This window comes from Bos javanicus, chromosome 2 (genome assembly GCF_032452875.1).
Source record: "Bos javanicus breed banteng chromosome 2, ARS-OSU_banteng_1.0, whole genome shotgun sequence".
Taxonomy (NCBI): domain Eukaryota; kingdom Metazoa; phylum Chordata; class Mammalia; order Artiodactyla; family Bovidae; genus Bos; species Bos javanicus.
The window spans coordinates 18,508,742-18,536,164 of NC_083869.1; the positions used below are offsets into that span (position 1 = coordinate 18,508,742).

Below are 27,423 nucleotides of genomic sequence, written 5' to 3' on the forward strand. Positions count from 1 at the left end.
CTTTCTATCCCATTGTTTTCATACCAAGTACTTTTAGGTTTTAAAAAATCATAGATGATGTCATATGAATATGGAAATTTACTTGAAAACTATTCACATTTAAATAAATAAAATTTTAACCCTTCTACGTACATACAGTAAACAAGTAAACATTTCATATTTACACAATTGCCTAACACCTTCATTGGCATATGCCTAGTAGTGACTGCTGTACTATATACTTTGAGTTCTGGAATTTTAACAGTACTTCTGTAATTAATAATGCAAGTAAGTGCAAGTGCAAGTCACTCAGTTGTGTCTGAGTCTCTTTGACCCCATGGACTATACAGTCCATGAAATTCTCCAGGCCAGAATACTAGAGTGGGTAACTTTTCCCTTCTCCAGGGGATCTTCTCAACCCAGGGATAGAACCCAGATCTCCCGCACTGCAGGCGGATTCTTTACCAGCTGAGCCAATTATTTAGGTTTGTGTATGAAAAAATTTCATACGTCTTACAGACTAGATGAAAAAGGTCTCTGAGAACCAAGTATGTTAAATGTTTTAAACACTTTCATAGAAGAGAAGTAAATGTGTCCCAGCTGCCTTAACTTTAAAATGACCATAGTGAGTTCTTTTTTTTTTTTTTCATAGTGAGTTATAAAGACAAAGCTGGTGCGCACATATATACCTACATCACTGAATGGCAGCCCATTACTACTATCAGTCACACTTAACTATGTACACAAAACCCCATACTGAGCTCAGTGTGCTTTTAATTTGATACCACAATTAAACATTTAGGATTACATTAAATTATTAACACATTTTTCTCATTTTACCAGACCTAGGGCAATAGTTAAAGCATCAAAAAGTTGCCACTTGTGCCTTCCTGTCATCCTCAAATATTGAATTAAAAGTCGATTAAAAATAACACATATCTCAAAAGTTTTATATGTAAAATGGTAGACTAAGTTCCAAAGTATATGCAACTGGCAGATTTTATGAAGGAATGTCTATATTCTGAATTTTATATGTAAGCCTTTGCAATATAAACAATATTATTAATCTTCATGACAATTTCTGAGGTAGACACTATTATCATCTCCGTGTTATAATTGGGAAAAATGATGCCCAGACAGGTTAATTTCTCATTCCTCTTCCTCTTTAATTTGCTACAATTCATCAAAGTGAACCAAGATAATTTTCGAAAGGTGTGTGGCACAGTTGCACCCAAAACACCAGCAAGGTACATTCATTTTCCATTTTATTTCATTCTCTTGTGCCAAATATCAAAACAAGGAACTGCATGAAGTCGCACGTACTTCTGCCCATCAACAGAGCACTGAAAACACCCGTAAACTGTCTCCCTTTTAAAATTCCCCATTCCACAGAGTATGCAAGGTCCTTTTGGAATGTTGTGATTAAGTAAGTTAACACGGATGTGAGTACCTTCTTTGAGTGAAATATCACTCATGCTGAGAGGTTTGTCATAATAGTCAGAAAAAAGATCATCTAAGTAAAGCTGTGAACGAGAAATGGCATCCATCACTCTTCTATCTAAAAGGATAAAAACAGACATGTGTTAAAAGTCAAATAAAAAAATGTATAGCCAGACTGCATTTATAACTATGTGTAAATCTAAACAATCAGTTGTGAAATTTGGCTTTAAAATTTTTAAAGACAAGATTAATAAAGAGAACCTCAAGTGTTAATCTGAGAAGGAACAAAATCTTCAATGGACATACTTCTTTCAAATAGTATATTTCTCAATCTGTAGAGCAGTGCAAATGTTGCTGTTTCTTCCCTTTCAAATCCTCCTTTTGACACTGAAGTGACACAAAGGTCTATAAAAAAAAATTTTAGAAGATGTTATAATCTGAACAACTCATATTTTATTGGGAGTTTTAATTGTGGTTGAATTCTGGCACATGCCATTCACTTTATTTTTTAAGTTAAATTTCACATATTTTTAGAAAAGGTAGCATTTTACATGGTACAAAATTCAAAGAGTACAAAAAGAGGATACAACGATAAATAAGTCTCTTCACTGACCCCAGCTTCAGCTTTATACCCCAGGGGTAACTACTGTTGTGTGTACTTACAGAAATACTCCGTATATTTCACAGGCATAAAGGCTATGTACCTATGTATGTAAGTATGTACATATATAAAATTTTAGGTTCCAAGATTAATAGATATACATCTCTTTAAAATATCATAGAGTTTATTCCATGTCAGTAGTATCTTTAGTGCTAATTCTTAACAGCTTCACAGTATTCTATTGTGTGGAAGTACCTTAGTTCACTAAAGGGAACAGGTTTTTACAATTATACTGATCATTAGAAGTATAAACTGATAGAATTGATACAGTCATCAGAATTTAAAATTACATATATTTTAGTCTTATTTACACTTCTAGGAATTTATCCTATAGACATATGTACACACATGTGAAATTTATACTGAGGAACAGACTGCTGTAACATTGTCAGGTTTTGAAGGATTCTTCCTCGCTACTATATCACTGTCATTACTGGCAATCAATTTAAACCAAAAAGCTGCTGAAAAACACGTGTCATTCCAATTCTTTGCAAGCATTACTTATTAGCATATTAGCATGTCTGGGGTCATAAACAGAGCAAGTACATTATTATCTACTTCTATTGGGTCTGTGCCGCATTTTTTATTAACTTTAATGGTGCTTTCATTTTCTGATGAGTTACCTCTATGTTAAATACCTGTGTTAAAGGATATTTTCATAATCCCAGCCAACATGGTGATCTAGGAATTAATAAGCAGGTAATGAAATAGAAGGTGTCTCAAAAGACTCAGTGCAATTTTAAACTTTAATACACTGTGCTTGGATACCCCAGGCTGCTGCTGCCGAAGTAGAAATGCTACAAACTGGCAAAACATTACTTGATAGTTTACTTGAATTTCTTCTAAACTCATTTAGTTTTGTAAATCTTAGACATTAAGCTTTTTAATTTTTTGTTTCAATCCCTCCATCTTAAGGTTATTTCCAAGCTTCTACTATTACGAACTATCTTTATACACGTCATTTCACATATGTGTAAGTATATGTGTAGGATAAATTCCTAAAAGTTTAAATAAGACTAAAATATATGTAATTTTAGATTCTGATGGACATTATCAATTGTATCAGTTTATACTCTAATGATCAATATAATTGTAAAAACCTACACCCTTTAGTGTCCCAAACAAAATTTACTTAACATGTTTTGTTTTGTTTTTTTGACTCCACATTCTCTCTTCCAACAGAACTGCAAAAACAAAAACAGGCCTAAAAATGTTTATAAAAGTGTTTATACAGACTTATGGTTGCCAGGGGAGGGGTGGGGAAGAATGGGAGGAAGGATAGTTAAGACAGTCTGGGATGGACATGTATACTCTGCTGTATTTAGAACGAATTACCAACAAGATCCTCCTGCATAGCACAGGGAACACTTCTCAGTGTCCTGTGACAGACAGGATGGGAGGGGAGTTTAGGGGAGAATGGATACATGCATATGTATGGCTGTGTCCTTTTGCTGTCCACCTGAAACTGTCCGTATCGAAACATTGTTATAGTATAGTATTGTTATAGTTATCAGCTATACTCCAATACAAAATCAAAAGTTTAAAGGAAATAAAAAACAACAAAAATGTTTATAAATGGCCTTGCCTAATCCTTGGGTTATACCTAGACTTGAGCTGATTGGTCTCCTAATACTAAAACTTGATGCAATGTAGAAATTTAAAGTGACCTGAACTGCGGCATCATATACGATGACGGTTTAAGGTTTTAGGTAGTCCAGGGTCAGGAGAGCTGGGTCTATGAAAAGAAAACCTGAAGAAAGGTTGTCTTATGCTAGCTTGGGTGCCCTGACACTTTCCTACTGTGTATACCTCCTCTATTTGCCATCTTCAATAACTACCTGCGTGAGTCCTAAATCACTTCAGTTGTGTTCGACTCTTTGCGACCTCATAGACTGTAGCTTGCCAAGCTCCTCTGTCCACGGTAGTCTCCAGGCCAGATAATGGACTGGGTGGCCATGCCCTCCTCCAGGGGATCTTCCTGACCCGAGGATCAAACCCGTGTCTCTTAATGTCTCCTGCAATGTTAGGCAGGTTCTTTACCACTAATGCCACCTGAAAAGCCCAAAAACTACCTTTTAGAAGGTTATTTTTTTTATTTTCCCATGTTAGTCAAGGAAATACTTTGCCAGTGGATTGCATTCTAGCTCTCAACTATAACTGGAAGTGGGGTGTTGGGAAGTCTACAGCTTTCCCCAAGAAACAGGAATGAGGTTATGGGGAAGGAGGGACTGTTGGGTCTTTCCCAGTCATTTCACCCAAGCATAATATCGACAGTGCTGACAGCATCACTCTGCATCACTAGACACTCAGGGAGAGATAGAGACAGAGATTTTCACTACAATAATTTCAGTGTTTCACGTAAATCATTCACTCACCAAAGGCACCATCCAAGTAAATGAAGAGTTCAAAAACACTGAAAGCTATGGTTGTATGTGCTGGAAAAACAATAGCTTTGTCCCTTCCCTTGGGATTCTGTTCATCCATAAAATGAAACTATATTAAATAAATTAAACAACATTGTTAAGGAGTATAACATGTAAAGGATATATTTTTGGAAAAACAAAACATTCCCTACAATCCTACCAAAAACAAACAAACTCTTCCACCCCTCCAAGTAAAGAACTATCCTACTTGAATTCAACTGTTTATAGCAGAGGTTCAAATAAATGATTCAATGGGGACTCCTGATCTATATTAGGAAATACTTACCACTTTCTCATTTGCTTTGTATCCAAGCCAATGACTAGTGCTACCACAAGGGTGATGCTTTGGGTCATAGGAACCTTTTCCTTTCAAGGTAAATCCACTGCCTTTAAGGGCTACATTTGTTTTTAGCCTATTGTATCCACTGTTTCAAAGCCCCCAGAGCTGTCTGCAGCTTTCCAAAGCAATCACCAACAATTAAGTGTTTCATTCAGTTCATGCCCCCAAAACGATCCAATATTAAACAATTTGGTGGGCACTTAAATGTAGCCACTTCATTTGCAAAGACTTGAAAAGATTATCACTGTATTCTATCTTTCTAATAATTCATTTTAATAAAACAAATCATCATTATGTGTCATTATTAGGTGAATGGCAATGACAAATAATGTCATAATTGAGCTAAAAATTAAAACACAAATAACTTTCCAAGATTTTTTAAAGGACTTAACATTGAATGAAGCATGTTTGGCCATTGACAATGTTATTTTAGAAAAATTAATATAAAAATATAAACTCAACTTTTAAAATTCAAGTATAAACTCTATCACTTAAAAATAAAATCGAAGAGTTCCATAAACACACTCAGTCTGTATTCTTAAAATAGCATTTAAACAGTACCCTGAGGGACTCCATTGTGCACATTATTTCACAAAGATTAGTGTTTTTTTACATTACTTTACATGTTTATAATTCAAATTTTCTTGGATTCCTTTCTTCATATTCTAAAACAAAACCATTAGCGTGCAAAATCCTATATACAATTGCAGCTCTTTAATTTCAACATTTGACAAAATATACAAGGCTCTTGAATACTTAAATTCCCATTGCAGCTTTTGAGTACGAGAAATCCAAGGCATCTAATGGTTTACCCTCATGGCTTCCCCACGAATTCCAGCGTGCACAGACAGTGAGCACTGCCGTGTGGTTCGGATGCTTTCCATGACCACACACAACACTGCCTTTCTGCTGCTCCTTGACTGACGTATCAAACTGTGGTCAAAATTAATTTTTCTAAAATCAAGAAGACAGACATTCACAAGAATCTGTGTCATCTAACTATGTATAATCAAGTACACTTTTGCTTAACATGTGTTACTATTCATGATCCACCTTAATTAAAAGTAAATCAAGGCAGTCCTAATACAAATCAGAAAGTATGCTCAAAAGAAATTTAATAATCTGCCTCTCCTATTTCGTTAAAACATGTGTACTAGAGGAGTCTGTTGGAGGAAACTTTTAGTGTATTTGTTGCAAGCAGATTCTTGAAGTCTTGTAATCTCATAATTTAGCAAATGTGTGCAGAGTCGAAGCGATCTTGCAGAACAATTAAATTTTGTTTAAACCAAATGATTCTGGATATCTACACTTATCCAAAGTTTGAGTGTATGACTAATTTGTAGAATTTCAAATAAATCAAACAAATTACTCTAGTAAAATATAACTGGAATGTTTTAAACACTTTGTCATGAAGTTTATATAATTAAAATGTTTAAAGAAAACATGGAAGTCTATTAAGGATTATTATACTGACCGTGTAGTAATTTCCTTGAGTAACGTTGATACTTCCACTTCATGTTTGGTTACTACACCAAATGAAGCTTTTACAGCAATGGAATCTGATCCAGTAACGTTAATCCCAACATCATTCACAATATGGTTGCCTCGTCTTCCATAGAGTGAAACGTCTGATTCATCTTCATAATTCAGTAGCTGATAAGATGAAATACCTTTAAAAAAAAGAAATCAATATTTTAAATGTCTCGAATTCATCTAATGTAAATATAGAGTAATACATTAATTTATCATTTAAAACTTGATTACCCAAATGTTGAGAATGGTACCATCTCAAATCAAGATGAAAAAGAGCAATTCAATTAATTTGACAAGAGAAATAAATATCCAGAGTACTTTAAACGAACTCAAATTTTCTTTCAGCCAACAGAACACTTAAGCATCAAGATCCAATGACTAGTTGAAAGAAAAACAAGTGTTTATAAGAAAAGTTTGGCAAAATGTCAATTTACTTTCTAAACCAGCCTGTTAATACATTTCAGCTTACCAACCATAATAAGAGAATTAAAAAATAAACACAAATTAATTTAATCTCATTTAACCATGTGAGACAGGTAAGACTGAAGAGTAGCCCCATTTTATAAATGAAGAAATATATTATTATGCCATATTCTAAACTGATCTGATTAAAACAACTTATAAAATAACTAAAATTAAATTATACAATACTTATAAAATACATTTGAAATTATTCAATCAATAAGAGATTTGCTACTATACAAACATTAAGCATTGTTAACATTATTACTGCTACAGTAATAAAAGTTGCTTTCATCAATGAAAATGTGTAAATATTACGAACATAAGTAGCACAGACCACCTTCATTTAGATTATGAATAATATACATGAAGGAGAAATCACTCCCAAACAAACATTGAAACTTACCAGCTGAAATTTCTCTGTCTCCTAGAAGAATATCTTTCAGTGTAAAAGGTGTTGAGGTAAATTTATATCTAGGAAACAGAAAACATCGCTTCTTTTTTACCACCAGACTTAGAGGTTGGTATTTGTCAGCCTCACTGAGGCTTGGAACAGGAACTAATCTCCCTCCATCTCCAACTTGTTTGACAAAGCTCTTGGTAGCAGCAGCAAACATATTAATACTGAATCAAAATGTCATCCACTGCAACCCTCAGATAACAAATCCATATTTTCAAAGAAAATCGGGCATAAAACTAAGCCTTGCTTGATTTTAAATATAATTGTACACGTAAAAAATACAAAGCATGGTCTCAGCAAGTAGCTTACCACTATACAATTCACAATACTGCCTCCCTGGTATGCTCAGGCAATGAATTATAGATTAACAGTGTAAAATGATACACTAAAAGCAAGTCAACTTGGAATTGCAGTCTATAATACTAAAATATACACAGAAAACTAGTAATCTTTAAATATCACCAATGTCCTTGATGAGGCTCACCGTTGATAGTGGTTTGCCAGGTTTGAAGGAAGCAAATAGCCCTTTGGGGAACAATACAATTTAGCCACTAATATTAGCCCTGGACACCATCTACAGTGGACCTAGTCCAAAGGGGAGTCCTTCACAAATCCATCATGCCAATATTGGCAACAGCAAAGTACTGTTTCTGTTATAGTCCAGTTTATTCTTTGAACATTTCATTCATTTTCCTTGTATGTTTACAAAACCAAGTGATTAATATAAAAATAAATCCACAGAATATAAGGAAACAAATGCATGCAGAACTTTATAAAATACTAAATGAAACATATTTAATGTAACTGCATCAACTCTGACAGGGGTTTCTTATCTTAAGCTATTACATAGTATCTCTTTGAAATAGAGTCCTTCTGCATTTATTTTCTTTTTGTTTCACCATTATTATCCCAGTTACTCAACATTTAAGGAGAGCAATATAAAGTTGAGGCTTGTTCTTAAGGAATTTTATGGCTAAAAATAAATTTTATAAACAAATCTGAGTGCTGAAATAATGTACTGCCACAGCTACGTGGATGTTAACATTCTGAAATAGTGGCTACGTGGTATTTAAAGTAAGATATTCATTAAAATATATCAATGAAAAGCAATTGATAAACTAACATCTATACAAGGGGGAGGTGGAGGAAGATAAAAACAGGCTTAATTCAAGCCTCAATCAGCTTGATTAGATCCCGGGTAATTTTTTTTTCATTTGATCTCTAGTATCCAGGGTTCCAGAGTAACAAACAAAAAGTTTCTAATAATGTCCCTTCGTGTGAATAGAATTGTGCGAGGCAATCTCCAGAAATGAGAAGACACAAGGAGTCATTTCTGCACGTGGCAAGCAAAACCCCTAGAAGCCATAGGACACTTAATGTCGCTGTCTGATCCCCAACAAAGGTGGTACATCCCAGGCATATGCCATCACAACCAACATAGGTGTTCAGAAACAGCATTAATTAGAAACAGTTCCACAGAAAATCCTTCGTTTACTCCTAACGTGCCTTGCTGGGATCCGCTGGCCCAGCACTCACCAGGCGACGAAAGCCTAGAAGACAATGGAGCCCACCCCGGGTGAGAGGCGCGGGTCTCCGGACGTCCCCGGGAGCACCTAAACGCGGGGCTCCAGGACAGGAGGACCCACCCGAGCCCTCAGGAGCGGATATACTGCGAGTTTTAGGCTTCGGGCCCAGGCCCGGGGAGGCTCTCCAGTAATTCTGCACTTGGAATTTTGAAATTATTTTCTTAAAGTGACGTACCCCTCCTCTTCCCCGTCCCCATAACCTGGCCAAAAAAAAAAAGGCTGAGCTTAAGGCCTCAAAGACTCAAGCCTGCCTGCCTGGCGACAAGCCTCTTTCTGGCCAGGGAATGGCCTCCTTTTAAGGACACAGAACCGCGGTCTCCCCGAGCCGGTGGGCCGAAGGCTGGGCACCAGTTGCAGCCGAGGAAGCCCGGACTAGGAGAGAGGGAGGGACCGGGCGCCAAGGAGCCCGGCGAGCCGGTGGGCGGGGCCGCTAAGGAACGCGGCCGAGCAGGGACAGCAGGGGGCGTGGCCGGGAGCGGGACCTGCGCTGCCGCACCGAGGCTCCGCCTCCAGCCCCGCCCGTCCCCGGGAGGAACTCAAGCAGTGAGGAGAGGGGAGGAGGTAGCGGCGTCGGCGTTGCATCCCTCCTCTCGGGCACCAGCCCACCGGGGAAGCGAGGACGTCGCTCTGCACTGCTCTTGCTCCCGCAAAGCTGTCCCTTCTCGCCATGTCTCAGAGCCGGCATCGCGCCGCGGCTCCGCCGATGGAGCGCGAGGACAGCGGAACCTTCAGGTCAGTTTCTGAGCGGTCGGGACCGAGCCGGGCAGGGCCCGGAGTGGTGGGCAGCAGGGGGCGGGGGAGCCGGCTATCCAGCAGCATTCTGGGTAAAGCCCCTTCCCGGCGCTCGCGTCCTAGCGGCAGCAAGAAGGCGGGCGGGCGGACCAGCGAGCGCTCCACCCCGTCCTCTCGGCCGCCAGCCGGCCGGGGACCCCGCCCCCCCTGCGGCCTCGGGCAGCGCCGGCTGGACGGAGGTGGTGAGCGGCTGCCGCGGAGGGAAAGGGATTTGCAGGCTGGACCTGGGAGGTTGCAGCATCAGCCGTACCTCTCGATTCCCCTGCGAATCCCTCCTACCCGCATTCAAGTTATCTTCTTTAAGACCTCCGCAGCGGGGCCCGGAGACTGGCGCGCCTCGCCAGCTCTAACCCTGTCCGACCAGAGGCTCGGTGCCTCCGGCGTCACCGGTGATGGCTGTTAAAACTAGTCTCTGCTTGCTTCTGCTTCCCTCCCCGCTTTGACATGCAACGCACAGCTTTTTCTGATTTTTGCAGTTTGGGGAAGATGATTACAGCTAAGCCAGGGAAAACACCAATTCAGGTATTACACGAATACGGCATGAAGACCAAGAACATCCCGGTTTATGAATGTGAAAGATCCGATGTGCAAATACACGTGCCCACTTTCACCTTCAGAGTAACCGTTGGTGACATAACCTGCACAGGTCTGTATTAACCCCATGACCATGTGGGCTGGTGGTCCAGACTTGGGTATTGCTTCTCAGTTCGGAAAAAGTGCCCTTTTTGCCAGAGACGTCAGTGAGGAGCAGTCTCTTGAAACTGATGCCTTTCTCAGGTTATTTGGATTTTGCAACTTTCTGATTCTCTCCCTAATTTTCTCTTCCCTAGATATCAAGAGAAGCTCAGGAACATACCCTAAGATCCTCCTAAGGTTCTTCCAAGAATTAGGGAGAAGCAGGAAAGGTTCTTGGAGCAGCCATAGCTGAATCAGAAGGTGCTGTCAGATTCCATAGGTTATAGCAGATGCCAGGAGGCACGACCCCAGAATTTTCCGACCTGCTCCCCTCTTTGTACGGACTCGTTTGGCACTCTGGGTCCACAGTACCACGCTTGGTCCTGTATCCAAGCAAAATGAGGAAGGCGGAAGGCTCAACTACACCGTATTGCAGAGTAGCTTCTAGTTCCTGACACTATACAGATATTTTAATAAGATGTTATCGCCTTTATTATATATGAGGAAATAGGTCCAGAGAGATTATAAGAAACATGCCCAAGGTCACATGGCAGCGAAGTTTCAAAATTCAGATTATGGTCACTGAGCTTCAGCAAATGATAACTGAAGTAGCCCATTTGTAAATGTAGACATTTTACTTCTTATGTATCTATTTAATTGCAAACATGAAATATTGAATACTAAATTTAATTTGGAAGAATGCCAAGAAAGAAATTCAGTAAGAAGGCTGAAGTTCCACCATCTGGTAGCCTGAAGGCATCATTTGTGTCCACGAAAATCTGGAGTCCGCTATTTTCATTGAAGTCCCTTTAAGAAAATTTTGAAGCTTTTTTGTCTATGTGGGGCAGGTGGATTGTAGTTAGATTCTAGCTGGAAGTTTCTCATATGAATGACAGACTCAACATTGCACTACTGCTTTAGCTGGTCTGTCTTTAAGTATTCAGTGAAAATTCAAGAAAAAGTAGCATTTTCCCCCTCTCAGTGTGTTTTATGTGAAAGATTAACAACCTGTGGCAACTGCTTAGTCCCCCTCCTCTTCTCAGGCTGGCCTGTCTTTCTGTGCAAGCTTATCTACCTCCATGGTTTCAGATACTATCTAATGGCTAATAATTCTGAAATCTCTGTCTTTAGCCCAGGCGCAGTTACAAAACAATGCATCAGCCTGAGTTTGCTAGACATTTTTGCTTGGATGACCCAAAGACACCTCCATCTCTCATTGTCCCAGACTGAATCCATCTTCTCTCTCAAATCCATTTCCCCTGCATTCCCCAGTTCATTATAGGCACCACCATCATTCATTTGCTCACAGTGGAGATTGGAGTTTCATCTTCTGGATTCCTTCTCTTCCCTCTTTGTGCTATCCATTATGCCACCAGATCCTACTTCTAAATATCTCTTGAATCTGTCTGCTTCTCTCCTCTTCCTGTTGCTATTGTCTGAGCCACTTGGAATATAGCTGCAGTCTTGTAGCTGCTCTTTTAGCTTCTGTCTTGTGGTATCCATTTTCCACACAAAAAAAACAGTATTTTTTCTGGCATTCAAATCTGTTCCTTTGAAGTATTAAAACTCTTATAATCCATTCAGTGGTGTTTCCATCACCATCTGGATGAATACAAATTTCTTAACATGACTGACAACCTTACTTCACAAAGTGTGGTCAACAGCAGCCTTGCTATCACCCAGGCACACCTACTCTTAGTATGTGTTCTAAGAAAATTCCCAGGCAAGTCCTAAAGTTAGAGAAGCACAGTTGAGGAGACTGTTCTTTGAACTCTCCTTCTGCCCTTCAGCTCTCTGACCTTTTATCTCGAAGGTCCCTCCTTCAAGCTCGTACTGTCCCAGCAACTTGGGGCTTGAGAACACGTGCTCTGTGTTGCATCTGAGCCTTCACAGTGGCTCTTTCTCTGCCTCCAGTGCTCTTCCTGTCCCCCAGCTCTGCTTACCTCACTGACTTACTGGTCTTTCAGATCCTGGTTTAGTTATCTCCTCCTTCATGAAACCTTTCTGAGTCCTTAGTAAGTAGGGGAGCTACCCCTTCTGTAGGCTACCCAACAACCTGCACTGAGGCCGACTGATGCTTCATATTTCAAACATCGTTCTTATAGACAAAATCTCACACATTAGGCTGTATGCTCTTTAAGGACAGGGACTCTGCTTAGTTCTCTACTACAGTTAGCTCTTGAACAACACGGTTTGAATTGCACAGGTCCACTTAGATGTCAATCTTTTTCAGTAGTAAGTACTACAAGACCACACAATCCACAGTTTGTTGAATCTACAGATACCGAGGAAGCTAGAGATGGAGGAACCACAGATATGGACGGCTGACTGTAAATTATGCATGAATTTTCAGTGCAGAGGGTCGGTGCCCCTAATTCCCATATATTTCAGTGCAGAGCCTCAGTGCTCCTAATGCCCACATTTTTCAAAGGAATACAGTATCCATAATACCTATGTGAATGGATAAATGAGTGTGGTTTCTGTGTTCTCTGATGCTTGAGAACCACACCTGACATTTGTTCCATGTGCCTTTTCTTTACTCTGCATCAGAGGAATGAATATTGCCTTTCTGACACAACTTTGGACAGGTTCTCAACACCTGCTTTGAACTCAGAAGGAAAAAGACTGAATTTATAATTTACTTGTGTGGTTGCTTACTGATATTAGGCGTCAGTCTCAGTGATTATTAGTCAGGCCTGGTCTCTTCTACCCCCTTAGCTACTCATGTAAGGGATACAGATTGTATGAAAGACAAGTAACAATGTAATCTCTCACATTCCCTATATACACCTTCCCCTGCTGTATCCAGCAGGTAGCCAGTGACTGCTTAGCCAAGCAGAGGGGTTTCATCCAGTATAGGAGGGGCTGTTAGAGTAAAATGTGTACATTTTGCTATTCAATAATGTTGCTCTAAGTGCCTCTTTTAAAGAAAATTTCTTCCTGTAGAAGAATTTCCTCTCTAGGAATAATGGAAGTAAGTTGCCTTTCATTAGCATACATAGTGACAGTCTACTGTATTATCATTTTATGTAATAAACATGTACAAAGTAGACATAATAAAGATTTTTATATAAGTATACTTAGAATTAAATACTTAGCACTTTTAAAATCAAAGGGATTTTTAATATATTAATTTTTATGATATTTTATTTCAATGTATAACTGTATGCAGTGTATGTTTTTATTACCCAGTGTGTATACCTAGTGTGTATATATAATACATGTAGTGACTTTGTTTTGTACTATGCAAACCTCTATGCAAGCCTCACATTTTTTCAGCATGTAAAGAGTTGTTTTTGTTGTTTTTTTTTTAACCTTAATTCAGGTGAAGGTACAAGTAAGAAGCTGGCGAAACATAGAGCTGCAGAGGCTGCCATAAACATTTTGAAAGCCAATGCAAGTATTTGGTGAGCTAAATTTCTTTGTATTCTGCAGCTCAAAAATATCATGGCTGAGGTAAGATTAAAAGTTTGAACGTGCTCACAAAAGCAACAAAGTAAACAGTTGATAGTGTCTAGCTCTATTAATAAAATTCTATCTCCTTGTGAAGACCTGTCATCCCCTAAAGGCACTTTATCCGTAAGAAATTAAATCCAGCTTTTATTAGATGACAAAGAAGGAAGTGGCACCCCACTCCAGCATTCTTGCCTGGGAAATCCCACGGACACAGGAGCCTGGTGGGCTACAGTCCAGGGGGTTGCAAGAGTCAGACATGATTTAGCAACTAAACAACAATATTATTAGATGAAGGCTCTCATAAACTAGGTTTTTTTCTTTTTTCCAGATGAGGTACAGGAGTAGAAAACCAGAGTGCTTCTGACAAATATCTTATTGTATTAAGTTTTGTTTCTACACTGAAGAAAACAAAGTGTGAGACAGAAAAATATCAGCTAAAAGTACTCTTTTAGAAATTTGAATTTGTAAGGAGACAAAGAGATTTCCTTCTACTAGAGAACGTATACCAAATATAGGAGGATGTTAAATGGGATGTTTATTCTTGACATATCTTTCCAAAATAAACTTGTTATCACATTATTTGTTTTTGGAAGGAGCACTGGCCCTGGAGCATCTCTTATATCGTTAAGTGGTGTCTTTTGGTTTCTATTGGGCATATCCAAGAGGAGCATGTTTTGCCTTCACATTCTTCACTTTACATGCATTCAAGTATACTTGGGAGTGCATTCTGGTGTGTCTGCTTATAGCTGACAGCAGAGGCCTATGAGAATTTAGGATGGGTTTTTTTGTTTCCCAGTCCTAGAAAAACTTTCTGTTTAGGGATATGTTTAGGTTCTCCTGCAGTGTTCTTCCTGTGTACTTAGTAGTTCTAAACTGTTCAGGTCGTTTAGAACCAACCAGTGAAAGCCTTGGATCTCATAACATGATTTTTGATTCTCTAGGGTCATACATTAAAACTGGTTTATGCTAGTTTTCTGGACATGCCAGATGGCATGGTGGGTTTTAGATTTTCTGCTTGCTGGTGATGGCCATGCCATTTTTATGCAACCCAAAGGTCAACTCAGAGTGTTGCATATATTTGTAGAAATGAACATACAGAGTGTCCTTTCTGCACGCAGGCACTTTGTCTGCAAAAAAAGGCTAATAAACTTTACTATGTATTTGTGCTTCTTGACAGATAAGATGGAAATACTAAGCTATAAATCAGGCCTAAAGTGGCCTGATGGGATAAAGAGACTTTCTCACTCCTCCATCATAATTATTTGGGTAGCTTCAGTGTACAGCATTGTAAATGAATGTTCGTATCTCATCAGCCTATGTAAAGCTTGAAATTCTGGCAGGTAGAAAAGAAACTTAAGTATGGAAGAAATGACTCTAGCTGCCAAGGTGGCAATAATCTTGAAATGCATCTTGTTCCACGTTAGACACCCATCATCCACATAACTAGTAAGCTCACACTACTCAGAAGAGATTGTTCTGTTTTTCCTTAATCACAGTCCCTACATGTTCAAATCAGATTCATGCCAGCCATCAAAAAAAAAAAACCACCTGCAATGCAGGAGATACGGATTTGATCACTGGGTCAGGAAGATCCTCTGCAATAGGGAATGGCAACCCCCTCCGGGATTCTTGCCTGGGAAATCCCACGGACAGAGGAGCCTGACAGGCTACAGTCCATGGGGTTGCAAAGAGTTGGACTCAACTTAGCAACTGAGCACACATGCGTAAACTTTAGGAAGATTATCCTAGCGAAGAGCAGATGGTAGATCAAGCCAAGTCTTTCTTCTATAGTTATCTGGATGAAAAAGCTACATTTATGATGTGTATGGTTTACACTGCCGAGCTATAAACATCCTGTTAGTCTTCCCTTTTCATGTGGTTGTAACAGTAGTGTGTTTATTTAAATACATTTCTTATTGAGCATCTGTTTTATATAAAGCACAGCAAAGCTTATGAAGGTAAGTAATACATAGGCCCTACCATCAAGGATTTTACAGTCTGAACAGGAGAGTGGTATGGTGATGGATAGACAAATAGCATGTATTTGTAAGAGTATACAGCTTAATGGTAAAATAATTGCTTAAGAAAGTATCAAACCAAATGTTACAATGGTTCAAAGAAGGGAAAAATTATGTCCCATTGGGGTAAAAGAATAGGCTTCTGAGAGAAAGTTGCATTTGAGGTGTACCTTGGCTGAGGTGTACCTTGGCTGAGGTATAGATCAGATTCCCATAGAAGAGGTGGGTGAAAAGGGTATTCCATGTAGAAGGAATGCAAGAGCAAAGGCATGGAGAGCTAAATAGAAAATGCTTATCCTTTGTGTAATAATTTGGGGAAGATTATTTTGTTTTATAACCCTTTATAAAAATGTTCAGCTTTGCAGTTCCTGATCCGTTAATGCCTGACCCTTCCAAGCAACCAAAGAACCAGCTTAATCCTATTGGCTCATTACAGGTAAATGGCACAGTTTTTCCATACTTAACTTTGTGTCTACTGGAAAAAAATGTCATAAATGTTGATTATATCATAAGGGCTAAGAGAAGGAATTAATATTTTAAAGATTAGGTGGTACAACATTTTGTGTTCCAAGTTACAATCATTAAAGTGCTAACTTGAAGTTATTTTCATAATTATTTATGTTTTGGATTTTCTTCCATATACAGTATCTGCCTTTGGTTTGTGGAATTCTCATTTGAGATCAACAGGACCTCAGTGCATATGGGTAGAGTGTTTTATATTTTAAGAATATTTCTTGCCACTCTTGTGACAAATCTCTTTCTACTTCTGTTGAGACAGAAGACTATAAAGAACCGAAATTGATTTACCTAACACAGGACAAGGGAAGTCATCCACTTACTTGCTTATTCTACCAAAAAATATATTCAGCTTTGAATTTCTATGTGAGAATATACTTCTTGCAGATTATCCATGTGCTCTGCTGGACAACTCCCCTCCCTGTTATCCAGCCAGTCATTTGGTCCCTTTCCTGCTCCATGAGTTTTTCTGTAGTTTTCGTCCCCGTCTTTCCTCAGTCTCATCCAGTGCGTGTGTTTGCTCTCTGCTCCTCACCTGCTTTTGATCGAATGCAGTCAGTTAGGCAGCCATGGGTATAGAAGGTTAGTTAGGAAGAGACTCTGGGGACTGATGGCCATGAGACCAGTAATGTCCTCTCCCATGTTCCCAAAGAGGGTGAGAGGAGCTTATCCTTCTGCCTGACTTCTTTGATAACCAGCTCACTATAGCTTAACGGAAGAGCACCATTCACAGCAGGAAACTGCTTCAGTTTTGGTGTCGTGGGCTTATAAGATGTAAAATGCAGGAATATCTGGGGGGGATAGAGGACCTTCTCTTAAATACTGCAGAATATCATTGTTCTCTGCAAACATATAAATAGAAATGGGATCAAAACCATGAGAGAATATCATTAATGTGATTGAGCCATTGCATAGTAAAAATTACTACTAAAGGCTCATCTCGGTTTTCTAGGAATTGGCTATTCATCATGGCTGGAGACTGCCTGAATATACCCTTTCCCAGGAGGGAGGACCTGCTCATAAGAGAGAATACACTACAATTTGCAGGCTTGAGTCATTCATGGAAACTGGTATTTGTTTCTTTCTACTCTGATACAGTTGAAGACCTTTGAAATATTTTGAGAGGATGAAAAAATTTCTGCTGTGATTTTGTCTCAAATACTTCTTTGGGGGAAAAAAAATTGACACACTACTAGTCTATTGTCTCTAACATTCTGCTGTTGAGTTAATAAGTATAAATAGTTGGCTTAAGAATACTTCTTAATTTGATTTTTTAAAAAAAATCATGGGTTGGTAATGGAAATACAGATAAATAATTGACTCTTTAAACAGTCTTCATTGATATAATAGGGACTTAAACATCATTTTGGAGAAAAAAGCAGTAGTAAATCTCTTGGAGCTTCAGTAGCTGTTCCAGAAGATGGAAGGACTAGGAGAAGATTACATTTAAAAACAAGATAATCAATAAGAGGCTGCTGCTGGTGCTAAGTGTCTTCAGTCATATCCAACTCTGTGTGACCCCATAGATGGCAGCCTACCAGGCTCCTGTGTCCCTGGGATTCTCCAGGCAAGAATCCTGGAGTGGGTTGCCATTTCCTTCTCCAATGCATGCATGCATGCTAAGTCGCTTCAGTCGTGTCCAACTCTGGTGCGACCCCCACCAGGCTCCTCTGTCCACGAAATTCTCTAGGCAAGAATACTGGAATGGGTTGCCATTTCCTTCTCCAAAGAGGCTGATCGTGAAATAAAAATAAAGTAGAAATTAACCTTTTGTCTTATAGCAACTTTGATGTTGTAAAGGCCACAAATTACGAGGAAAAAAGTCACTTAATAAAGTACTCCTAAGGATTTCTATTTTAATTTCTTGAGCAGTTTTTATCATTTTAAAAGTGGCTTGAAATGAAATTTTAAGTTGCCTAGATATTAGTCTGAAGTACTAAGAAGCTGTTTGCCCTCCAAGAAGTAGTGTGGGTCAGTGCAGGAAGCCCTGAGCCAGAAGCAGAAACCTCACCTCTGTTCTTGATGCAGTCCTTGATTTGCAAGGTTAGGCAAATTGCTTAATCTCCATGCCTAGGCCTGAGTTTTTAAATCTCTAAACATGGAAATAGATTATATTTATGGTATCTTTCAACTCCAGCCTCTCCTATGCCCTTCTTATTCATGTTGAAGAAATTCCACATAGTTATCAGTGTGCAGGAGATTATAAACCAGGAGTAGATGTTGAAATATGGGAGATGTAATTCAAATCTGCCTTGGTAAATTTGAATATTTCATCAGAATTAAAGCAAATACGGTTCATTAAAGCTAGACATAGGGAGATACATCTGTTGAAGAAAAACAGAAAGTTTAACTATTAAAGATAAACTGGTAAAGAAATGCCTTCAAAAATGTAACAATTAATAATTGCATGAAGCAGAACAAGTAAAGATGTCAGGTCAGTAAAAGAATAGTATATAAAAACCATGAGATAGTTCTCTGATCAAACATAGTACTTTAAATATTTGGTCATTCTCTATGGACACTAATTTATTTTCTAACCTACTGCACTTTTTTTTTCTTTATTTAGGAAAGGGGGCATCAAAGAAACAAGCCAAGAGAAATGCTGCTGAGAAATTTCTTGCAAAATTCAGTAATATTTCTCCAGAGAACCACATTTCTTTGGTGAGTAATGATCAGAGGTCTGTGATGTTAATGTGATTAAACATGTGTTGCTGTCAGAACAACATGTGATTGTAGATTTCATTTTGTATAGGTATACTACAGAGTCATGGTTTTTCAAAAATCTCTCAACTGTTGAGTAATACACTACCCCAGTTGTTAGCTGCTTGCTATATGTGAGCCAGAATCACAGGGGTGGCCAAGAAAGAGAGCTTGGGAAGCACAGTCAAATTCAGAATATGATGGTTTCTAAAGATGGTAGGTCAGTAGTGCTGTTTTTGCCTTCAGATTGACATTTCACTCCCATCGCTTGATGTGCATTCATTTATCCACTCAGCAAACATTTAGGAAAGTGATAATATTTGCCCAGATTTATGCCAGAATCAAGATTGCCGGGAGAAATATCAATAACCTCAGATATGCAGATGACACCACCCTTATGGCAGAAAGTGAAGAGGAACTAAAAAGCCTCTTGATGAAAGTGAAAGAAGAGTGAAAAAATTGGCTTAAAACTCAACATTCAGAAAACGAAGGTCATGGCATCCGGTCCCATCACTTCATGGGAAATAGATGGGGAAACAGTGTCAGACTTTGTTTTTTTGGGGCTCCAAAATCACTGCAGATGGTGACTGCAGCCATGAAATTAAAAGACGCTTACTCCTTGGAAGGAAAGTTATGACCAACCTAGACAGCATATTGAAAAGCAGAGACATTACTTTGCCAACAAAGGTCTGTCTAGTCAAGGCTGTGGTTTTTCCAGTGGTCATGTATGGATGTAAGAGTTGGACTGTGAAGAAGGCTGAGTGCCGAAGAATTGATGCTTTTGAACTGTGGTGTTGGAGAAGACTCTTGAGAGTCCCTTGGACTGCCAGGAGATCCAACCAGTCCATTCTAAAGGAGATCAGCCCTGGGATTTCTTTGGAAGGAATAATGCTAAAGCTGAAACTCCAGTACTTTGACCACCTCATGTGAAGAGTTGACTCATTGGAAAAGACTCTGATGCTGGAAGGGATTGGGGGCAGGAGGAAGAGGGGATGACAAAGGATGAGATGGCTGGATGGCATCACCAACTCTATGGATGTGAGTTTGTGTGAACTCCGGGAGACGGTGATGGACAGGGAGGCCTGGCGTGCTGCGATTCATGGGGTCGCAAAGAGTCGGACACGACTGAGTGACTGAAGTGAACTGAACTAAACTGATGGCCAGATACTGGCATATAGTGAATAAGATAGTCTCTGGCCCTAAGGAGTTTGCAGCCAGCCTACTGAGAAAGAAAAGAACCCTACAGACTAGGCCTCACAAGGGCTTCTTGGGAACATAGATGAAGAATCCAACCAAGATAGGGTTTCAGGAAGACTTCACTGGAGAAAGTCATATCTGAGCTGAGACCTATAGGATGACAGCAGTGAAAAGAATTCCAGAGAGAAGGAGGACCATGTACAAAGGCCAGGAGTGAAACACTTTATGTTATCCAGAGTAATTGTAGATGGCTGGAGCATTGAATTTGGTGGGAGGGAGTCTCAAACAGTGAGGCAGAAAAGGTAAAGAGGGGTTGAATCTTGCAGGAAGTACTGTGTTCAGGAGATTGAACTTTATCCTGAAGGTAGCATAAAGTCATTAAATAAATTTAATATAGGAAGGAGAGAATCTAATTTATACATTAGAAGGGAATGACTGGCTGCATTATGGTGGATGAATGAATATTAGAGTCATAGAAACCTGCTATAATGCTGTTACAGAAGAGTAGATGAGACATGATGGTGACCTAGACAAAGGTAGTAGCAATTGAAATGGTCAATTTAAAACTTACTTAGAAAACTGAAGTGAATGGGGGCATAATAACTGGATGTAGAGAGTAGGGAAAAAGGAAGAAGTAAACAGTTTTAGCTTGGCAGCTACCTAGATGGTGGTACCATTCAGTGATATGGGGAACACAGAAGGTGAGTAGGGTCTAAGTGGGGAGCAGATAATGAGTTAAATGTGAGATATATTGAATTTGAAGTGTTTGTGGAGTAGCTAAGTGAAGAAATTGAGTAGGCAACTGGGCATTCAGATAGAGAGCATAAGAGATTGGGCTACACAAAATGTAGGTAGGTATGTATGATGGTCCATTATCTGAGAATAGGATGTTAGGTATGAAATGAGAAGTGAAGACCATAGGAGTGTCCTAAGCTTATGATTTATAAAAAGGGCTTGTTCTAGGAAGAAACAACTATATCTAGGTAAGTAATATAATTTTGGTTTCACTTTTTTAATAGAAAAAATATAAAACATTGCATTCATTTCTTTTAAGACTGGATCAGAGATGACACCACAGTCACAAAACAGTTAGGTTGCTGGTGAGTTCTGTTAAATCTTCAAGGAAGAGATAATCTTCAGTGCTGTTTAAACTCTTCCAGGCAATATATATAATGTGAGAGAAATTTCTATATAAATTCATTTAGGAACGCAGGGGTGTTTCAACATTGGTAAATCTATTGCTATAATGAATTACATTAACAGGTCGAAGAAGGAAAACATAATCCTCTCAGTAGATGCCAAAAAAATATTGGGTAGTCACTACTGATAAATGCTTCAAAAATATCCCTATTGTGATTTAAAATATGGATCAGGTGTTCGATCCCTGATCGGGGAACTAGGTCTTATATGTTGCGACTAAGATCCTGCATGCCGCTACAAAATTGAGGATCCTAGGTGCTGCAACTAAGACCTGGCACAGATAAATAAATATTTTTTAAAAATTAAATATATACCTCAGGGAAAAAAATCAAAATCTTGGGTACATGTTTATATGTTATATCCATTCCCATTAATTTCAGAAATAAGGCAAGGATGCCCACTGATACCATTTTTTTAAACCTTGTTCTAGAAGTATCAACCAACGTAACCAGAGAAGAGAAAACAATAAGAGGTTGGAAATAAGAGGAGATAAAAATGATCGTTAACTACAAATAATATAATTGTATCCCTATAAAGCCCTAGAGAAAAACTACTAGAAATAATAAGAGAATTCATCAAGGTAACTGACCAAAAGTTAATACACAAGATCAATAGCTTTCTCATTTCTGTTACAAAGGTAACCACCAGAATAATTAAAAATAAAAAGTTGATATTGCTTCTGGAAAGGGGACTAAAGGTAGGTGTGGGGATTGTTGCTTTTATAATTCTGTATTACTTGAGTTTTTGTTATCTGTGTATTATTTTGAATAACAAAATTTATTCAGCTTGATAATATTGAAATTTGTATTGGAATAGAGGATAAGTATAAATGCCAATCCATATATAGGAAGATAGTATGTGACATTGTTCAAGGGTCACCTGTATTTGCAGATTTGTTTATCATGCTCTTAAATATGTTATACATATTAACAAGAACATTATGCTATGTAAAAGTATTTTGAAATACTTCCAGTATTTCATTGCACATTCTTTTTTCTTTAATATTGTGTTGTTTGATAAATGTGTGAGCGTATTAGTGCTGCCTAGTTTAAATTGGAAAGTTAACCAAATGGTATTCATTTAAATATGCTCTATAAAGTGCTGATTGCTTAATTAATACTCATAGTAGCATTGGAACCCAAACTAAGAGTCTTAATGTTAATCTGTGTTTTTCAGACAAATATGGTAGGGCATTCTTTAGGTTGTACGTGGCATTCCTTAAGGAATTCTCCTGGTGAAAAGATCAACTTACTGAAAAGAAGCCTCCTCAGTATTCCAAATACAGATTACATCCAGCTGCTTAGTGAAATTGCAAAGGAACAAGGTTTTAATATAACATATTTGGATATAGGTATGATTTTTTTTTCCTTTGGCTTGTCCCCAAACCTGTTGTTTCTTTTCAAAATATGTTTGACAAACAAAACATCTATTATAATAGAGGATTCTGACTATATACAGTTACCAGAGTGGTAATATATATCACTGAGGTATCCCATTCTTATAAATAATAAAAAGAGAGATAACATCTGTACAGTTGTAATAATAAACAACAATAGTGAAGGTTTATAGAGTTAGTGTGTGCCAGGCACCGTTCTAGGGACATTACATATTTCAAATCATAGAATCCTCAAACTAATCCTGTGAAGTACATTCTGTTATCTTCAGTTCAGTCACTCAGTCATGTCCAACTCTTGGCGACCCTATGGACTGCAGCATGCCAGGCTTCCCTGTCCATCACCCACTCCCGGAGCTTGCTCAAACTCATGTCCATCGAATCGGTGATGCTATCCAACCATCTCATCCTCTGTCATCTGCTTCTCCTGCCTTCAACCTTGCCCAGAATCAGGGTCTTTTCAAAGGAGTCAGTTCTTCGCATCAGGTGGCCAAAGGATTGGAGTTTCAGCTTCAGCATCAGTCCTTCCAATGAATATTCAGGACTGATTTCCTTTAGGATTGACTGGTTGGATCTCCTTGCCATCCAAGGGACTTTCAAGAGTCTTCTGCAACACCACAGTTCAAAAGTATCAATTCTTCGGCCTTCAGCTTTCTTTATAGTCCAACTCTCACATCCATACATGACTACTGGAAAAACCATAGCTTTGACTAGACAGACCTTTGTTGGCAAAGTAATGTCTCTGCTTCTTAATATGTGTCTAGGTTGGTCATCAGAGAAGGCAATGGCACCCCACTCCAGTACTTCTGCCTGGAACATCCCATGGGCGGAGGAGCCTGGTAGGCTGCAGTCCATGGGGTCGCTAAGAGTCGGACACGATTGAGCGACTTCCCTTTCACTTTTCACTTTCATGCATTGGAGAAGGAAATGGCAACCCACTCCAGTATTCTTGCCTGGAGAATCCCAGGGACTGGGGAGCCTGGTGGCTGCCATCTGTGGGATCACACAGAGTCGGACACGACTGAAGTGACTTAGCAGCAGCAGCAGGTTGGTCATAACTTTTTTTCCAAGGAGCAAGCATCTTTTATTTCATGGCTGCAGTCATCATCTGCAGTGATTTTGGACCCCCCAAAAAGTAAAGTCTGTCTCTGTTTCCATTGTTTCCCCATCTATTTGCCATGAAGTGATGGGACCAGATGCCATGATCTTGGTTTTCTGAATGTTGAGCTTTAAGCCAACTTTTTCACTCCTCTTTCACTTGCAACAAGAGGCTCTTTAGTTCCTCTTCACTTTCTGCCATAAGGCTGGTGTCGTCTGCATATCTGAGGTTATTGATATTTCTCCCGGCAGTCTTGATTCCAGCTTGTGCTTCATCCAGCCTGGCATTTCGCATAATGTACTCTGCATATAAGTTAAATAAGCAGGGTGACAATATACAGTCTTGACGTACTCCTTTCTTGATTTGGAGGCAGTCTGTAGTTCCATGCCCAGTTCTAACTTGACCTGGATACAAATTTCTTGACCTGGATACACATTTCTCAGGAGGCAGGTTAGGTGATAGTATATTCCTATCTCTTTAAGAATTTTCCACAGTTTTTTGTGATACACACAGTCAAAGGCTTTGGCATAGTCAATAAAGCAGAAGTGGATATTTTTCTGGAACTCTCTTGCTTTTTCAATGATCCAACAGATATTAGCAGTTTGATCTCTAGTTCCTCTGGCTTTTCAAAATCCAGCTTGAACATCTGGAATTTCTATTATCTTAGGTATAAGTGAAGAAAGTAAGACAAAGGAAGGTTGAGAAACTTGTCTGAGATGACATAGCTGGTCAGTAGAGCCAGGTTAGAAGAAGAGTCCCTGCCGGTATAATATCTGTTAAACTAGCCCTGATGGACAGCTTGACAAATAAAAAGGTACCCACCTTTCTAAAACAAATACCAAGTCTGTGGCGGCTGGGCCAGACATCTTCTCTCCACTTATCACTGTGTTCCAGTTCTGGTAGATAAATGGGGACAGGTTACAACTTTATCTCATTCCAGCTGTCAACTTCTATATTTTTTCTAGCCCATGATCATTCAGATAGACAAATGTGGACATATTGGAAAGCAAGTCAGCGTGGATTTTTTTTTAATGCAGTGGATAACTGGCTAATTTGTGTGTTCATGTGTGTGTTTGGTATCTTGATTTAACATCAGTATTGTATGTGAGGAATTTGGTATCCCTTAGCCCAGCCTCGGACACAACTGAGCAACTTCACTTTCACTTTGCACTTTCATGCATTGGAGAAGGAAATGGCAACCCACTCCAGTGTTCTTGCCTGGAGAATCCCAGGGACCGGGGAGCCTGGTGGGCTGCCGTCTATGGGGTCACACAGAGTCGGACACGACTGAAGTGACTTAGCAGCAGCAGCCCAGCCCCAGTGACCTGGGGGGAACCTAGCTCATCAGAGCTACTACTACTGAGAACATAGGATATTTAGGGGCTGAAGGAACTTTTGATTTTGTCTGCTACTTCGGGATTGAATAATGAGTCAGGTGCAGTGTCTTAATACACTGGGAATGATGCAGAACCTGAGGATGAATGCAGAAAGATGATCAGGAAAGGTGGTTGATGAAGAGACCATGCATTCAAAAATATTTATGAATTTGGGAAAAGGAAACCTGAGATGATTTTTAGATAATGAATTAATGATGACTTTGAAACGCTTCTTACTAATTTTAAGAACTAAGTGGTTCCTATGAATAGAGACTAGCACCTGATATGTGAAGTAGCAAATAAAAAGGTGCTTAGGGAGAGGGACAGTAACAAAAATTGTTTTTACAAAAAAAAATCTGCTTTCTCTGCATGCGGCCTTAATCATCATGTTTGAATGTGTCATTGCAGAAGAACTGAGTGCCAATGGACAGTACCAGTGTCTTGCTGAACTGTCCACCAGTCCCATTACGGTCTGTCATGGCTCGGGGATCTCCTGCAGCAGTGCGCAGAGTGATGCAGCCCACAATGCTTTGCAGTATTTAAAGATAATAGCAGAAAGAAAGTAAACTTGGAACAACTGAAAAAACCCTTCAGTAGCACCTAAGAAGTTCCCCTTTCACCTCTTCCCAAGGAAAACATGTATTATAATGTTTGAGTTTGTGTGTTGGTTTTAAATCTCTTCATAGATTCCATCAACACTCCAGATTTAATTATCTCCCAGTCATTGTTACTAAGGTGTTTTTAATGGCATCAACTTTGTACTGGTATATTGTATTTATAAACTTTGTACCATAGGCAGAGTGTAGCACCCATTTTCCAATGCCATGTACATAGAAGGGAAAAACTGCATGTTTGTTGTTGATGATGATGGTGACATAAAACCGCTAGCAACAGTCTTTACTACTGGTGCTTAACCTCTTTGCACAAGGCTTTGTAAAGGGATTTCAAAGGAAGCCCCTTAGAATTAGTGTTGAGGAATGCACTAACAGGTTTTAATTGAATGCAGTTGTTAAATATCAGAGAATACGATTGGTCTGTGTATTTGAATCCATGTAATAAAGAGCTGTTGTTATAATGGGTTCTGTTCATTTTATTAAAGTACTACTGACTTGACTGTGGCCCTGCTCTTTTCAGCCATTCCTATGAGTAACGTTATAATGTAGACCAAAAAAACAAGCAAAACTTGACAAATATATAATATGTGATGAATCACGTCCATATTTTCTCTTGTCATACACAGTACTGTCTTTTGATATAACCATTCATAGATGAATGCGTAGTTGAAAAAGCATTAGTATTACTAAAACAAAACTTTCCAGTGTGTTCAGTTCAGTTACAAGAATGTTTCAAACAAAACTGAGTCCCTAAAAGGTTAGGAAATGAGTTTCATAAGCCCATTTTAATTTTGCCTCTCATGTTTTCGTATATCACCCAACAACTCAAGTCTGGCATCTGTCAGTACCAGCTGGTAGTGCTACCTCCGTAGATCAGGGAAAACCTCAGAGAGGAAGAGAGCTCTCAGTGATGAAGGTAGCTTTTGATAATCTCAAGTGTTAATCTAGCAGGAAGTACGTAACAAGTGTTTTTCTGTCTGGGGGAAAAAAAAAATCCTATCCTGAGTGCAATCCTTTGAGAATAATAAGCTATCTAATAAAGGGAAAGCAGCATGTGTAACTTATTTAAAGCTCTAAAGAGCATTTCACTTCAAATTATAAGCCTTATACATCAGTTAAATCAGTTAAAGGGTTTTAGGCATTTTGGGGGGTGAGGTTACACACAGGAACACACAGACTGGAGACAAAGTTTATCCATACAGCAGAGCTTATGGGTCATTAAGACTGAATTAGCCTTGGGTGGTCATCAATGTTCTGGAATATAGAGAGGGCACAATGAACTCACTCTAGAGATAACTTCAGGCTCCTTCGCAGGAAAATGCTCATTTCGGAGAGAACAGGTTGGGGAGAGTTTTCATGAAAGAGTTTTCATAAGATGAAGAGAATGAGGTGCAATTGGGGAAAGAACAATGTAGTTGAGTTCTAAACAGTCAAATGTATTGATAAAACGAGATCTGTGTAAGTTACCCAGAAGTCATGCCCTTCCTTCTGCTATGATTTCTC

General features: G+C 39.0%; 2 protein-coding genes across 3 annotated transcripts; one reads left to right on the plus strand and one right to left on the minus strand.

Annotated features, from left to right (window-relative positions):
• Positions 1–1,231: 1,231 nt before the first annotated feature.
• Positions 1,232–9,332, minus strand: PJVK (pejvakin). 2 transcript variants are annotated; one of them, XM_061434197.1, is made up of 6 exons: positions 7,245–9,332; positions 6,318–6,513; positions 5,656–5,797; positions 4,456–4,573; positions 1,726–1,824; positions 1,232–1,537 (listed from the first exon to the last, which is right to left on the minus strand). In XM_061434197.1, exons 1-6 carry the CDS (start codon positions 7,453–7,455, stop codon positions 1,245–1,247), a joined length of 1,059 nt encoding a protein of 352 aa, XP_061290181.1. In that variant the 5' UTR covers positions 7,456–9,332; the 3' UTR covers positions 1,232–1,244. The 2 variants fall into 2 exon arrangements, with proteins under 2 accessions (XP_061290181.1, XP_061290191.1); XM_061434207.1 differs by having other exon boundaries at positions 8,835–8,950.
• A 78-nt stretch (positions 9,333–9,410) lies between these two features.
• On the plus strand, positions 9,411–26,419 carry PRKRA (protein activator of interferon induced protein kinase EIF2AK2). Its single transcript, XM_061434219.1, has 8 exons — positions 9,411–9,616; positions 10,153–10,322; positions 13,677–13,758; positions 16,183–16,261; positions 17,294–17,411; positions 18,908–19,002; positions 22,615–22,789; positions 25,715–26,419. Exons 1-8 carry the CDS (start codon positions 9,552–9,554, stop codon positions 25,870–25,872), a joined length of 942 nt encoding a protein of 313 aa, XP_061290203.1. The 5' UTR covers positions 9,411–9,551; the 3' UTR covers positions 25,873–26,419.
• Positions 26,420–27,423: the final 1,004 nt, after the last annotated feature.